The sequence below is a fragment of the Sinohyriopsis cumingii genome, chromosome 17 (genome assembly GCF_028554795.1).
Source record: "Sinohyriopsis cumingii isolate HCF-2022 chromosome 17, ASM2855479v2, whole genome shotgun sequence".
NCBI lineage: Eukaryota > Metazoa > Mollusca > Bivalvia > Unionida > Unionidae > Sinohyriopsis > Sinohyriopsis cumingii.
This window is the reverse complement of record NC_142977.1, coordinates 103794732-103809523: the sequence shown is the minus strand read 5'-3', so window position 1 is coordinate 103809523 and position 14792 is coordinate 103794732. Positions and strand designations below refer to the sequence as shown.

General features: G+C 34.4%; 2 protein-coding genes across 4 annotated transcripts in view; one reads left to right on the top strand and one right to left on the bottom strand.

The window, feature by feature from the left end:
- The window catches only part of LOC149779592 (DNA mismatch repair protein Mlh1-like), a 302826-nt gene extending 297452 nt beyond the window's left edge, over nucleotides 1–5374 (bottom strand). Inside the window, exons 1-2 of one of the 3 annotated variants that reach the window (XM_089940364.1) lie at nucleotides 5316–5374; nucleotides 1705–1828 (exon numbers count right to left, since the gene is read on the bottom strand). In XM_089940364.1, the coding sequence (XP_089796490.1) occupies nucleotides 1705–1826 (122 nt within the window). In that variant the 5' untranslated portion in view covers nucleotides 1827–1828; nucleotides 5316–5374. Of the gene's footprint in view, nucleotides 1–1704; nucleotides 1829–5117 lie in introns of all 3 variants that reach the window. The other 2 variants (XM_089940363.1, XM_089940362.1) reach the window with 2 other exon arrangements.
- A 241-nt stretch (nucleotides 5375–5615) lies between these two features.
- The window catches only part of LOC149779591 (cilia- and flagella-associated protein 221-like), a 61462-nt gene continuing 52285 nt past the window's right edge, over nucleotides 5616–14792 (top strand). The window contains exons 1-4 of the mRNA XM_089940355.1: nucleotides 5616–5849; nucleotides 7941–8128; nucleotides 9798–9893; nucleotides 12609–12709. Coding sequence (XP_089796481.1) covers nucleotides 5714–5849; nucleotides 7941–8128; nucleotides 9798–9893; nucleotides 12609–12709 — 521 coding nt within the window. The 5' untranslated portion in view covers nucleotides 5616–5713. The remainder of the gene's footprint in view (nucleotides 5850–7940; nucleotides 8129–9797; nucleotides 9894–12608; nucleotides 12710–14792) is intronic.

Below are 14792 nucleotides of genomic sequence, written 5' to 3'. Positions count from 1 at the left end.
AGTAGGTATTAAGGGTCTGATTAATGACATCTACAATGAATTAGTAGGTATTAAGGGTCTGATCAATGACATCTACGATAAATTAGTAGGTATTAAGGGTCTGATCAATGACATCTACAATAAATTAGTAGGTATTAAGGGTCTGATTACTGACATCTACAATAAATTAGTAGGTATTAAGGGTCTGATCAATGACATCTACAATAAATTAGTAGGTATTAAGGGTCTGTTCAATGACATCTACAATAAATTAGTAGGTATTAAGGGTCTGATTACTGACATATACAATAAATTAGCAGGTATTAAGGGTCTGATTACTGACATCTACAATAAATTAGTAGGTATTAAGGGTCTGATCAATGACATCTACAATAAATTAGTAGGTATTAAGGGTCTGATTACTGACATCTACAATAAATTAGTAGGTATTAAGGGTCTGATCAATGACATCTACAATAAATTAGTAGGTATTAAGGGTCTGATCAATGACATCTACAATAAATTAGTAGGTATTAAGGGTCTGATCAATGACATCTACAATAAATACAGTAGGTATTAAGGGTCTGATCAATGATATCTACAATAAATTAGCAGGTATCAAGGGTCTGTTCAATGACATCTACAATAAATTAGTAGGTATTAAGGGTCTGATTACTGACATCTACAATAAATTAGTAGGTATTAAGGGTCTGATTAATGACATCTACAATAAATTAGTAGGTATTAAGGGTCTGATCAATGATATCTACAATAAATTAGCAGGTATCAAGGGACTGACCAATGACATATACAATAAATTAGCAGGTATTAAGGGTCTAATCAATGACATCTACAATAAATTAGTTGGTATCAAGGGTCTGATTAATAACATCTACAATAAATTAGTAGGTATTAAGGGTCTGATTAATGACATCTACTTTGAATTAGTAGGTATTAAGGGTCTGATCAATGACATCTACGATAAATTAGTAGGTATCAAAGGTCTTATCAATGACATCTACAATAAATTAGTAGGTATTAAGGGACTGATCAATGACATCTACAAATAATAAGCCACCAAGAAAATCTGTGATTTCACCATATCAGAGACATACATGGCTGACAGACAAACAAATAAAAGGATAAAAGATTGATTATAATGAATGAATACAAACAAAAATATGCAGTAGATTATATTATCTATAAGAATTCAGTAGATTACCTCCATCCATCTGTCATTTAAATTGCTTATGTCCCCAACCCAATATTGAAATCACTTCTGCCACCCACTAACCCATAGCCAGAAATTATGTTAACAAAATATGCTTCTGTAAGGGGCAGTGTTTTTCGATTAAAACATATCTGACAGTGGATCACAATTTTTTTAAACTGCTTCTGTTGTGGGGTGGTTGAATTTGAAAATGCCTTGGGGGGGAGGGTATATGTTTTACTGGAACAGCCCTCAGCTACATGTAAAAGAACAAATTATATGGAAACTGAATAACTTCTTTGAATTAAATAATAACTATATAAAGTTTCTATTCATGAAGCATTAGCAATTATTTGTTTGACAATTTAAACATTTCCAACAAAGTAAATGTTTTAAATAAAAGAATGGGGGGATTTAAACAAAATATAGGAATTCCTGAATTAAAATGAAATTGACATGCTGGTTCAATCTTTGTATCAGATCTCTGGGTGCTAGGTTAATATATGGCTTCTGACCTGTTCTCAATCATCTCTTTAATAGCATTTGCTGGCCTCTGGATGACCTCTCCAGCTGCAATTCTGTTTACCACCACCTCGTCTAGCTTTCGTATGATTCCTGCTTGTGGTGTGCATGCCATATCTGATGTAGAAAAAGTCATATTTTTAGTTTTGATTCTCATGGATACAAGTATCTTACAGCCAGAATTTCTGGTTTCATTCTAGACATTTTCAGCATGTACATATAAGCAGCAGTAGAGACAATATCCTGACAATCCTATGAATGTTTGACAGAAATGTCAAGATATTTTTTTTAAAACCTCTTAAAAACTGAATCCTTTCATAAAATACAGCAAACCAACCTCAAATTGAGCCTGCATATTGCCAATGGTTTGCACATAAATAGCGTCAACTGAAAGACCAACTTTCAGGTCAGAGGAATGATTGAGCTTAGAACTGGTTAGCTTCAATGGTATTACTGTTACTGTATACTTTGTACGTGTTTTTAAATTCTTTATACATGTATGTGGTTCCCTCGCAAGCTCCCAGTTATTTTAGCTGGTAAACCTTTGAGGTGTCTCCCCATGTCTTGAAATTCTTTATATGTAGTTCCCTCGTAAGCTCCCAGTTACTTTAGCTAGTAAATATTTGAGGTGTCCCCCCACCCCATGGTTTGAAATTTTTTATATGTAGTTCCCTTGCAAGCTCCCAGTTATTTTAGCCGGTAAACCTTTGAGGTGTCCCCCCCCCACTTGTTCTGAAATTCTTTATATGTGGTTCCCTTGCAAGCTCCCAGTTATTTTAGCTGGTAAACCTTTGAGGCATCCCCCATGTTTTTAAATTCTTTATGTGTGTTCCCTCATAAAGTCCCAGTTATTTTAGCTGGTAAACCTTTGAGGTGTCCCCCATGTTTTGAAATTCTTTATATGTGGTTCCCTTGCAAGCTCCCAGCTATTTTAGCTGGTAAACCTTTGAGGCATCTCCCCATGTTTTGAAATTCTGGTAAATATTGCTGCCTTACAAAACAGGTAGCGAAACTTTCATGTCTCCTTGTCCATGTTCAGTCATGTTGTCAAATCAGCCAAATTACTATAATATATACAGGTATCCACCAACGTGCAATTCAATCCCATTTACTATTATTAAACAGTGTCATGCTGTGACACAAATGTCTTCAAATTATTCATTTACTCCAAATATCATTTTTTTCCAATCTATAACACTGGCCATGCTTTCATCTCTAAGTACAAATTACAATGCTTTTGTGAACTGAGACCTCATATGACCTCATCAATTCTGGCCTCTGCCAGCTCCCAAATATGAAGTTAGGCAGTGGTATCTATCTTAAATATTATGCTCAAGCAGCCATTTTCCAACTTTTTCCATGACTAATATTTTAATAATATTTTTTACATAGACAGCACACATATATTGGGTCAATGCAGGTTGATAATTACATTGCTGGCACTGGTTCAATATTAGACCATTCTTTAATTGCCGATATTGGAAAAGCAATAGAAAGACCAACATTGTTCAGCAGCTGTTGGAAAAACACTAATTCTGGTAACTGGGTTGTTGTTTTTCTGTGACTATAATGTCAACATTTGGATGTATGCAATGGCCACAGTTCTTCCCAAGTTTATTTTTTTCTAAGTGTAAAATAAATCACATGGCACCTTTGAAACAAGACCTGTACGGTAGAGTATTTGTTTGAACCGTTCAATACTTTATGCGGATCCTAACAATTCAATACCTTATCCTGATCCTATTTTTTAATATAAATTTTTTCCATGCAATTAGAATACTCTTTATAGTGTGTCATGTAAGTATATTTGTATTCATAAGATAGGATTTGTATATTTACATATATTTGAAAAAACATATTTTGCACAGAAATTACAAACCTTTGTGGAAATCTGACTACATGATTTTACTCAGGTAAGGCATAGCATGACTGGAATGGTTAAGTTTGGCTTTTTATATAGTACTGTATTTTTGTAATCAGATTTAAGATTATTTGTAAAAATTAATTCTTCTTTCTTTTGAGATTTGAATCAGCCGGGAGAGATTCTTTATTTAGAATATTACACACATCAATTCCTGTAAAATGTCACACGGCATCATGCATAACATGTCACGCCAATGTTGGCCTGACGGATCCTCATGAAATTGTAAATGTTTGTCCAATAAGCAAATCGATGTCGGGCTGACATTGGTGAAACATGGGTATGCTAAGTGGCTAGTTTTTTAAGAAGCATTACTTGTATTATTGTTTTAATTTATTTTCTATTAAGTTAATGCTAGCTGAAAAGATTTAAGACTTATGAGTCTAACTAAAATAAGCAAAGGAAAAATGGAACAATGGAAATTAAATACGCAATGGAAATAAAAAAATTGTACAACAATTTTCCATTAATTGTACAACAATTTTCCATTAAGAGATCAAAACAAAAAAAAACGAATACTGTCAATAATAGTGCAAATTTACTCAAAGAATTTTTTCACTTAAATATGACTGACCTGCTGCACAATGAAAATAATTATACATATGGAGATTTCTGAAGTTAGCAAATTTTATTAGTGGTCTTTATCTCAAAACATGAATAACTGTTTTACTGGTTATTTTAATATTATGAACTTAACTGAAAACTTACAATAATAATAAAATAATGTAACCTAATTCATATATTATTACCCAGTGTTATAAAGCAAAAATATGCATGAGCTATTGGAATTTCAAACTCTGTAAATTATTAATCTATAAACTTTATTTTTAAATATTACTATTTCTGAATATTTCTTAATCTTATATCATTCAACTTGCAAACCCACTTTAAATAATGACATAATTTTAGTGCATCTTGTTTCATATGACAGTTACAAACCTGATTACACTAAAGTTTTACACTCTCAAAAACTTTATTTCATGAGTGATCATTTACATTTGCATATGCCAACTGCAAAACCTTCTCAAATGTGCAAATGTCTCAGACAATTATTAGAGTCAGTTCTGAAAATTAAGTAATTTCTATTTTGCAGTACAAAATGAAAAATATGCATCTGATGATTAAAATTTTGATTTTTCTTCAATTAAAAATGTTCAAAAAGTAACAAAAAATTTCCACTGTGTTCCATTTCTCCATACCACTTATAATCAATAATTGTCAACTTCTGTAACTGCAGTAGCTCCTCTGGTGGTGATGCAAACGTGAATTATACATTTATTTTTTCATGATGCGTTCCTTTTATTATAAAATTGTAAGCTTCAAGTTGTAATCTGGCTCCCATTTAACTTTATCGTAAAGACATTTAGGTTCTGCAAATTGTGTTCATCTTTTAAATAAAAAATCATTTGTTCATGCTACCGACTTTGGGTAACCTTAAACCTACTCAAAAGGTCCTCATAAGACTGAAATATAAAAACAACCTACAAATGAACGCCGCGAATTACCTGTTTTCGTTTCAATGTTCCACTTGGGTTTGACGTGATGGGGTGATCAAAATTACCCGCGTTTACCCTATTCGAATATTATGACTTTTTTATTTAAAAGACTTATATATACCACTGATGACTAAAGAAAAATGTTAATGCAACGCTGAATATTTTTAATATTTCTACTGTGGCTCACATAAGCTATAACATTTCCCGCTAAACAGCTCGGTGTAATTATTATTTCCCTGTGGAAGAGTCTTCACAAAGGGACAGTATTCGACATTTCCATGGATACAAACAATAGCCCATTATCAGATTCTTGCGCGCCTAACTTTTTACTTATAAAAAGACTTTGAATATCTAAGACGCTTAATCTCTCATGTGTTAGTGATTTAATTTTTTTTTATTAAAGACGTTCGTGTCTGCAGATTTGACTATTCAACTTTGTTCTTTCAAAAATTACTTTGGAACTATATTATTGTCTTTCACTAAAGTAAACAATATGGTGGACCTGACATAAGGCTGCTCGTCTGGTTCATATTTGTTCGCAGGAATGTGACAAATAGTGATAATCATATATGTTAAAAAGAAACAATGCCAGCAGTTGAGACTTTAAATAGCCACCCTGGTCCCAATTTTGCGGACCCAGGGCAAGGGCTGCTTATCGATACCATGCGACTGGAGGAGCCGAGAAAGCAGCAAAAGGTTCCAAACCACCTGCTCGAGACGAGTAAGATACTGACCATTTTTTAAATATATACAGTTTGTATTTTCCCTAATTTTAAAGGGTGAAGTGTCTCTTATGTAATACTTAAAAGGAGAAACCTTCCCAGGTAACAATTTATGAAGGTACTGTCCTAGATGAGTCAAACAACTTTGCACAGTAGATATATAAATACTGTAACCGGGAAAGAGTTTGTCTCTGTAACTAGATCTTGCTGTCTTTGCTCCCGAGATGTTTTTATAAAATAAAAAAAATTGATTTGACTTCGACAAATGATCTGAGTTGTCCTTTACCAACATTCATTGAACCATATTGGTCCAAGTTGCACCAGACCTGAGCTGATATATCTTTGTTCCAGGTTGTGCCTAATTTGACCTGGTTATAGTTCATATTAATACTAGTAGTAGTTCCCCAACCTCCTTTGTTATTGGGGTACCAATTTGATCCTATATCAATTAATAAAGGAGCCAGGTGTGATTCACATCCTAGTGCTGTTTCCCACACATTTGCTCAATGCAATAGATGTTATTACAGATGGCCAAATATAAAAGCAAGATAATACTAAAATTACTCCAAATGTCCTCTATGCAGTCTATGCATAGTAGAATGCCATTTGTAAGCTGCATCAGATTGGATAAGAACAAGAGCAAGAAGTTCCATGTCATATAAACACTCATGCTTTGTAAGAAGAGAAACAAACTGATAACTTGGTCTCTAGTTTTGTTACTTCATTAACAAGATCACTTTGTATCTTTGCTAATAGATAATACTGTCAATTTAATGTTTTTTATCCAAAAGCACAATTTCAGCTTTGAAAGCAATTGTGCAAAACCGTGACTGAAGTTTCTTCTCACCTTTCAGATCCAGTTTAACATAACTTGACATTTAGGTCAAGGTGCATTTTAGAAACAGCTGTGTTGGAATAGGGTTGCTACTTATTATAAGGCCTAGCAAACCTAAACAACCTTATACAAAGCCTTACCTGCATGAAATTGATAGGAAGAAATTCTGAGTATAACATCTGTTTTGTCAGTAATTCATTGACAGAAGAAATGAAACTATAGCATTGATGAAATTTGACCTTGTACTCTACATTTTGCATTTGCTAGTCATATTACTACCCAAATCTTGCAACCTGTATATCCATGACATCAAAGGTCCAATAGTCATGGGAAAAAAAACAACAAGTTTCCATTGTTGTTGTACAAAGAATTAAAAACTACAAAATGAAACTGCCCACAATGTTTGTTTTAAAAAATGAAAGGGCATATAATTTTCAGAATATTTGTCCCAGGAATAACAACCAGAAACCAGTTGCTATCACAGCATCCTTAGTAAAAACTGGATTCATTACACAGAAACTAAGTGTAAATTGATGCAGTTTTTTGTTGGTATCACAAGACCTAACACATTGACTTGTCTCTGCTTGATGCAATGGGACAAAACATTAGCACTCAATAGTTCATTTGTTTTTGGATTTAGTTCCTTTAATTGGAATTCCACATCAGTGTTCATGATTATATTATACGTCATGAAATAAGAATTTTTATATGCAGTTGACACTGACTATATAGGCAAAAATGCTAAATTTTCCCATATGTTGTCAGCCCTCATTGTGTAACTTAGGTTTAAATTATGATTTTTAAGGTGACTTTGGGGATTTTATATTTTACTTATGTGAACATTTAATTGATGCACCCAGCAAAGGTACCACAAAACAATTTGCAAGCAAAGTGGACATGTGCAAACAATCAAGATAACTAGTAACTAGCATGGGGCTTCATGTGGCCAAGTGGTCTAAAGCGCTCACTGTTAAGGATCACTGCCATCTCACCTCTGTCTGCGTGGATTCGAGTCTCAGGCTCGGCCAATGTGAGTACATGAGAAAGCTTGCCAGGATCTTATCGTGGGTCGGTGTTTCTTTCCAGGGTTTTCATGGGATCTTCCTCCACCATTTATACTAGCTGCCATGTATAGCCTATCTTGTGCTGAAAAATGGCATTAAACCTATAACAGACAACAGTAACTAGCAGGTAGCCTTTGTAAATTCTTAAAATTATAATTGTTATGGTTTTTTGGGGTTGTTGTTCATTTCAGAGATCTACACCCAGGTGACACAGAATTCTATGGTCCAGGCTAAACCAGCAGTGATACACTTTGGTGGATTTGAAGTGGAAAAGAAACAGACAGCATCTCTCAGCATTGTCAATGTTTCAACTGAAGTCATTAGAATGCATATCATACCTCCACAGACCAAATATTTCAACATTAAGTACCAAAAAACAGTAAGAATCATGTTTACATAATCTGTGTCCAAAGAATTTAATATGCATACAATTTTCATGAACTCTGCAATAATGCTGAATCTGAACAATTCTTTTCAATGTGAAGCTTGTAATGCATTATAGCCAACATTAAGTTAATTGGTACTGCATGAATATTTTTATGAATAAGCTCAATATTTATCACATGCATCAAAATTATCATACACGTATTACAAAACTACAAAATTAGGGAATAAATCCCCCCATTCAAAAAAGGGGTGATATTTCTTAAGTATAGGATGGATTTAATGAAGCCATAGAGGTATAAATTTCAGATATGATGCATACATTCAGCACAGTTATTTTTTGTTGTTGCATTTTTTGGAGAAACTAACATCAATCTCACATGTCCTAGAATAGTTATAAAATATCTGTAGCTATCATTTCCAGTCATTGGTCTTTGCACACAAGTTTATAACCTTACACTCTTTTGATCATACTGATTATTCCAATAATTGAAAAGTAAGCTGCAGGAGCTCAAGGGTTATTGCTGGACTCAAAATTGACAGGGCATGGGTTTCAGATTCTACCATCTGACCAGCCTGGGTCAGCTACCTTGGTGTGTCAATGGGCCAGGCACATTACTCCAGTTACCTTGACAATATAACCTTCTTGTGCTGCAGTGCTGTGAAGCACCAAACTAAAAGTAATTTAAAATTTAAATGTGGATCAGACCTATGATTCAAGTTGTTTAAATGCATGCAGTGAAGATATCCATTGAGGGCATGATACAAAACACTTGTTTGTTTCGTTTAAATAAAAATTATCTTTACACTTGAAATTCTGTTTGACTGGAATACCAACCATTGTTTTATTGTGATCTTTCTAGTAAAGGAAAGCTATCTCTCCATTATAACCAAACGAATAACAGTTTAACAAATTGTATAAAATGCTAGAAAAGTTTGATTTCAGTGTGTACTTTTGTTTCTGTTGAATGCTTTTACTGCAAATTCATTTATTTTTGTATAATATACACCCAAAGTAAATAAATTAGGTGAAAATAATCAGTGCGTCATTTTGTGAAATTTTTTATTTTCATAGATGGATTTGAAAACTGTCCTGTGGGGAATAAAATGGAATTTTCTGAGGATTTGCAGGGCTTTACAAATTTATAAGCTGACTGGAAAATTTAACTTAATGTTAGGAGATTTGGGATTGCCACCACAAAAAAATGTCACAGAAAAATTTAAAGCATTAGGTAAAATAAAATATCGGATGATTATGGAAATTATGTTACATTTATTTTACAAAAGAACTTTTTCTTCTCATTTTTGACTTTGTTTGCACCTTAAAACCATATTAAATTAAAGTTGTCAAATAGATATATGTAAATAGTACATGTAAATATGTAGACAAGAAGAAAATGAAGGGTTAGACTGTATGTATTGTTTAAAAAAGCAAAGACAGACATATAAATGTGTGTAGACAGATAACTAGATAGATATGGCCTATGACATGTGGTGAGCAGACATGTGCAAATTTTATACCCTGTCCTTTCATTTCCACAGAATGATTATTATTTGTTGGGTCTTTACATCTGTGAATTGTATCAATGAATTCCACAACCCCATGAAAAATATTGAATTTACAGTAATTCATGACAGAATAAATTTAATTAAATGCTTTTCAGGAAAGGCTGGTACCAGGTCTTACCATCGAATGTACAGTAGAGTTTTTTCCTGATGAATGGAGGTACTACTATGACTGCATTCGTATTAACTGCCCAGTAAGTCTCTTTCATGTACTTACTGCTAGCTTTTGTCACATACAGTATGAAATCTTAAAGCTGATTGTTGTTATTTGTACAATAAATCCTTACATTTTACCAAATGTAATTGCTTATAAGTAAAGTCCATCTGCAAACATTGTAGACCCTGATCTGCCATTAGAATATTTGCTGGCAAATCAGGGTCTGTATTGTTTTGTTTTATTGAATGATACTTTAAAAAAAACTGCATAGACCCAAATTTGCCAAAAATGTGATGGCAGATCTGGGTTTATGCAGTTTGCAGATGGATCAGAATTGTGTTCAAGCAATAATGGTACTGTAATAGCATTTTGCAACTTAAAACATTATCATTTGGATAAATTTCATCAGATAAATGTTCACCATAATTATCTCACATTGTCATACCCCCATCATGTGTAACCTTAAATCGATCGCATTTGCACCAGTAGAATTATCTCCGTTTATGTTGGGGCTTTCTGTGTTGGAGGTACAATACTTGTATAAATTTTATGAAAGCTCTATTTTTGAGACTATTTGACCTTCAAATTTAAGTGTTAAAGACAGACCAAGTATGAATTTTGATAAATTCCAAGAAAATCATGTTGCTCCAGGCATATATGGTTTTAGATAGTTTTTTTTTTTAACAGATACTTCCTTCGGACAAAATATGTACATACCACATTAATTGTGGTATTAAGTACTATTAAATATGGTATTAAGTACTGTTAAATATGGTATTAAGTACTATTAAATATGGTATTAAGTACTATTATTGACTTTGATGAGGGCATATGGTGTCATTGAGGTAGAGAGACCTGGCTTGTCTGTAGATCATAAAATCATGAGTTTGATATTTGAGTTTTCACTCTCAGCCAATTAAAAAATGGTGTTACAACAATAAAGCCCATTGTGATTGACTGACACGAAATCTTAAGCTCAAGCTGAAGCTCAGAAGTTTTATGATTTTCTGGTAAACCCAGAGGATACCAGTGACTTTGGGCAATCAGCCACTTATTTGACATGCTACTGAACCTAGGATCGAACCTGCGCAAGGAACACTGCTATCCAGGATTTGATTATGCCTGATGAAATTGGCCACGTATTTCATATACACTTTTAAAATGACAAGCATGCAAATGTTCTAGCTTCTCTTTGTAGTTAATGCATCTGTACTTTCATAAATCTGCACCATTTGTAATTACTATTGGCATCCATGAAATAAACAAAAACTTTACAGAAAATCAAAACAATAATTACTGTGTCAATGTAGTAGTATTGTTGGGAGATCAAAGATATATTCATTATTCCAACATTACACTGGTTCCATACTTGGATCCATGTGTATTCTCTCAAACTCACCCTTCCTCTTCTTACTTACAGTGAAAAGAAAAATGTAATTTATGTACTTTATGCTATGCATTCAAAAGGCTTTTTCACGGTTGTGTATTCTTTTATTAAAAGAAAACTGTCTCATCTGGGTTTTTTTAAAATAGTGACATAAAGATTGTTTTGTGTATCTCTTGATGGATATAATAAAATCAATGATACAATGCAGTAGAGATTTTTGTTATAGCATAGTTATACCATTTCTATGAAATTCACGATGGTTACCGACTTTTAAATAATGTATTAGAATAGAAAAATAAATGTATCATCAAAGTTTTAGCAAATAAGGTCAATTATCCTCAGTTGCAGAGCTATTTTCTATGATAGTCCATCTAGCCTGAGCAACAGTCATGGGCAAATGAGCCTGAGAAAAAGACATGGATACGAAAGATGTGTACATGATAGTTACGTGGTTGAGTTTGACCCATTGATACTGCATGCTCGTCAGCGAAGGCTTTTCATATACAAGAGTCTTACTTATGAAACTATGAGTCCAAATGTTGGCATTGCATTGTAAAATTGAGGGTTCGAGTCTCATTTATGTGCATCCAGGTTATGCACTCTACATTGAGCTCTGTTTTAAAATAGCTGGATATATATGATGAACATTCTGTCTAGAAGTAAAAGATAGGTAATTTATTTGAATCAATTTCTTATTTAAAAAGTTCATTAATTTATTTGGACTGCTTCGGTGGCCTAGAGATTAGAGCGTCTGCCTTGGATGCGGGGGGGTCGTGGGTTCAATCCCTGGCCAAGTCATACCAAAGACTTACAAAAATTGTACTAACAGCTGCCTCGTTTGGCGCTCAGCGTTAAGAGTTTTGTGTTAGGACTGGTCGGCCTGGTGTCAGGATAATGCGACTGGGTGGGACATCATGCTACATGTCTGCGGCATGATGCCCCAGTGCTAGACATCACTATAAACTGTCACACTGCAGACATCGTAGCGATATGACTGAATTTTTTTTAAAAGCTACGTTAAATCCAAATCACACACACACACACTTGATTTATTGCACACAACTGTATCAAAAGGAACACTCCACATGTTAGTCATCTTAGGCATACTTGAGACTAAGAAAGACCTTTCTTTCCCATTAGACAAATTAATATAAAATCATGCTAAATTTCCAGTTTTAACAGTTTTACTCTTTGAATAAGTTTCATGAATATAGCATATTTTGTTAAGAATATTTCCCAGAAGTAAGGTACTGGGCACATTTTAAAAAATGTTAGAGGAATAAAATAAATCCTGCCACAGTAAAATATTTATTTGATACAAAGACATGTTCAGTTCATCCTAATGCTATATTGTTTTACATACAGGGGGAGGAAAATCTGCTCATTCCAGTCCATGCCTATCCTGTAATGAGCACAAAAGATTTTCCACAGCTCTTCAACTTTCCTCCAGTGCCTGTTGGACATAAGTAAGTCTGTAATATGTTCTTGATGAGTTATTTGACGTTTTCGTGACGGTTATCATGTAATACTTCAAGTGCATTCTATAGTCTTTCACACCCTCTTGTTTGTTTTGTGCCCCACTACCGATTTTAAAAATAAAAAGCATCAGGGATAAAAAAAAATGCATAAATCTTAGTCATTGCATTCATTGGTTTATAATTTCTAACCTGACTGTCATTTAGGGGTCCTTGACACAGTTGACTTATTGGAGTTTCAAAGCAAAAGGAAGCCCTCAACATGAACAATCAGACAGACTGCTCACTGTCATTTTCTGGTTCTATAATAGGGCATTGCAGTAGAAACCATGTCGTCTGCATCCAGTATTTGCAATGTCTAATTTTAATATTTTTAAAACAAGTGGAACAAATAAAAAGGAGGAACTCTTGTATAAATGTTTCAAAGATGTGTAACTAAAAACTTCACAGAATTATTGAGATTATCAGAGACGGTGAACTTCATCATATCTGTTGCTTAAAAACATTGACACATCCTTGCAGATATGGTGACCATCTTACTATAGAAACTCCCATTTGATTCAGAATGCCAACAAATTGACAGTGTTTGGAAATTCTTGGCGAAAATCTGGTGAGAAATTAGAAATCAATAAAAGATATGACCAAGTTTTGTGCATTTTCTATGTCCTTGAAGCCCTTTGTTTTTAAAATCAGTAGGGGGTGTGCAAACAAACAGGATGGTGTGCAAATATTATATAACCACCCACTCACCACCCTTTCTGCTTTCCAGTCAGTATCACTTATTTTACAGGTTATGAGTGTACCCAATGGAGAACTCAGATTCAAAAATATAATGATCTCTTACCATATGATGTCCATGTCAATTATTTATACAGGTCAGATTCAACTGGACCGCTCCGGTGGCCTAGTGGTTGGAGTGTACACCTCGGATGAGGGAGTTTGCAGGTTTGAACCTCAGCCAAGCCATACCAAAGACTTACAAAAATTATACTAACAGCTGCCTTGCTTGGCACTCAGCATTAAGAGGTTAGCGTTAGGACTGGTAGGCCTGGTGTCAGAATAATGTGACTTAGTGGGGCATTGTGCTACATGTCTGCAGCAGAATACCTCAGTGATAGACATCACTATAAACTGCCACACTGCAGACATCATAGCAATATGACCAAAAACTTGTTAAAGTTACGTTAAAAATCCAAACCACACACACACACTTAGATTCAACTGCAAACAGCATTGACCCTGATCTTCCATCACATAATACATCTGCAGATCATAGTCTATGGTGTTTGTTCTTCTTATTGCTTCTAATTAACTGCATAGATCCAGATTATGCAATGGCAGATCTGAGTCTGTGCAGATGGCAGTTGAACTTGACATATATAAAAGTATAGATGGTACTACTAATTTTGTGAAAGTTTATATGAAGAGCAAGAGTTGTTGTTGTTGTTGTAGGGTTTAATGCCATTTTTCAGCACACGATAGGCTATGCATGGCAACCAGTAAAACTGGTGGAGGAAGAATCTGGGAAAACCCCGGAAAGAACCACCGACCCACAAGAAGCTACTGGCAAGCTTTCTCACATACCCGCTTAGGCTGAATCCAAGACTTGAACCCACACAGACAGAGGTGAGATGGCAGTGATCCATAATGGAGAGCGCTTTAGACCACTCGGCCACTCGGAGACCCGGAGCAAGAGTAAATAGGCAGCTGTGTACAGTACATTGTTAATGCATTGTTTTTCCTGAACCATTCATATCTACTTGCATTGCTTGCTAAGAAAAGGAATCAGAAGAAGATAACCTCACCTTTATTTTCCTGATAGACTGCTGAGCCAATCCCATAGTGTTGGGTTGCAATAAATTAACAGTATAAAGGGAATTTAAAGTTAATACAGTAAACTGGAGCTTTTAGCAGTGGGTACATAACCAAAGGTGCTTGCCACTTCAGTTTTTCAGCAGGGTCTTTAACTGAGACATGGCATGGGGGGGTCATAACTTTTCTAAGTGATTATGAGGATTACCTGCTAAATTTGGTCGAAATCCAACAGTCCTTGGACAATCGGTGGGTATAACTT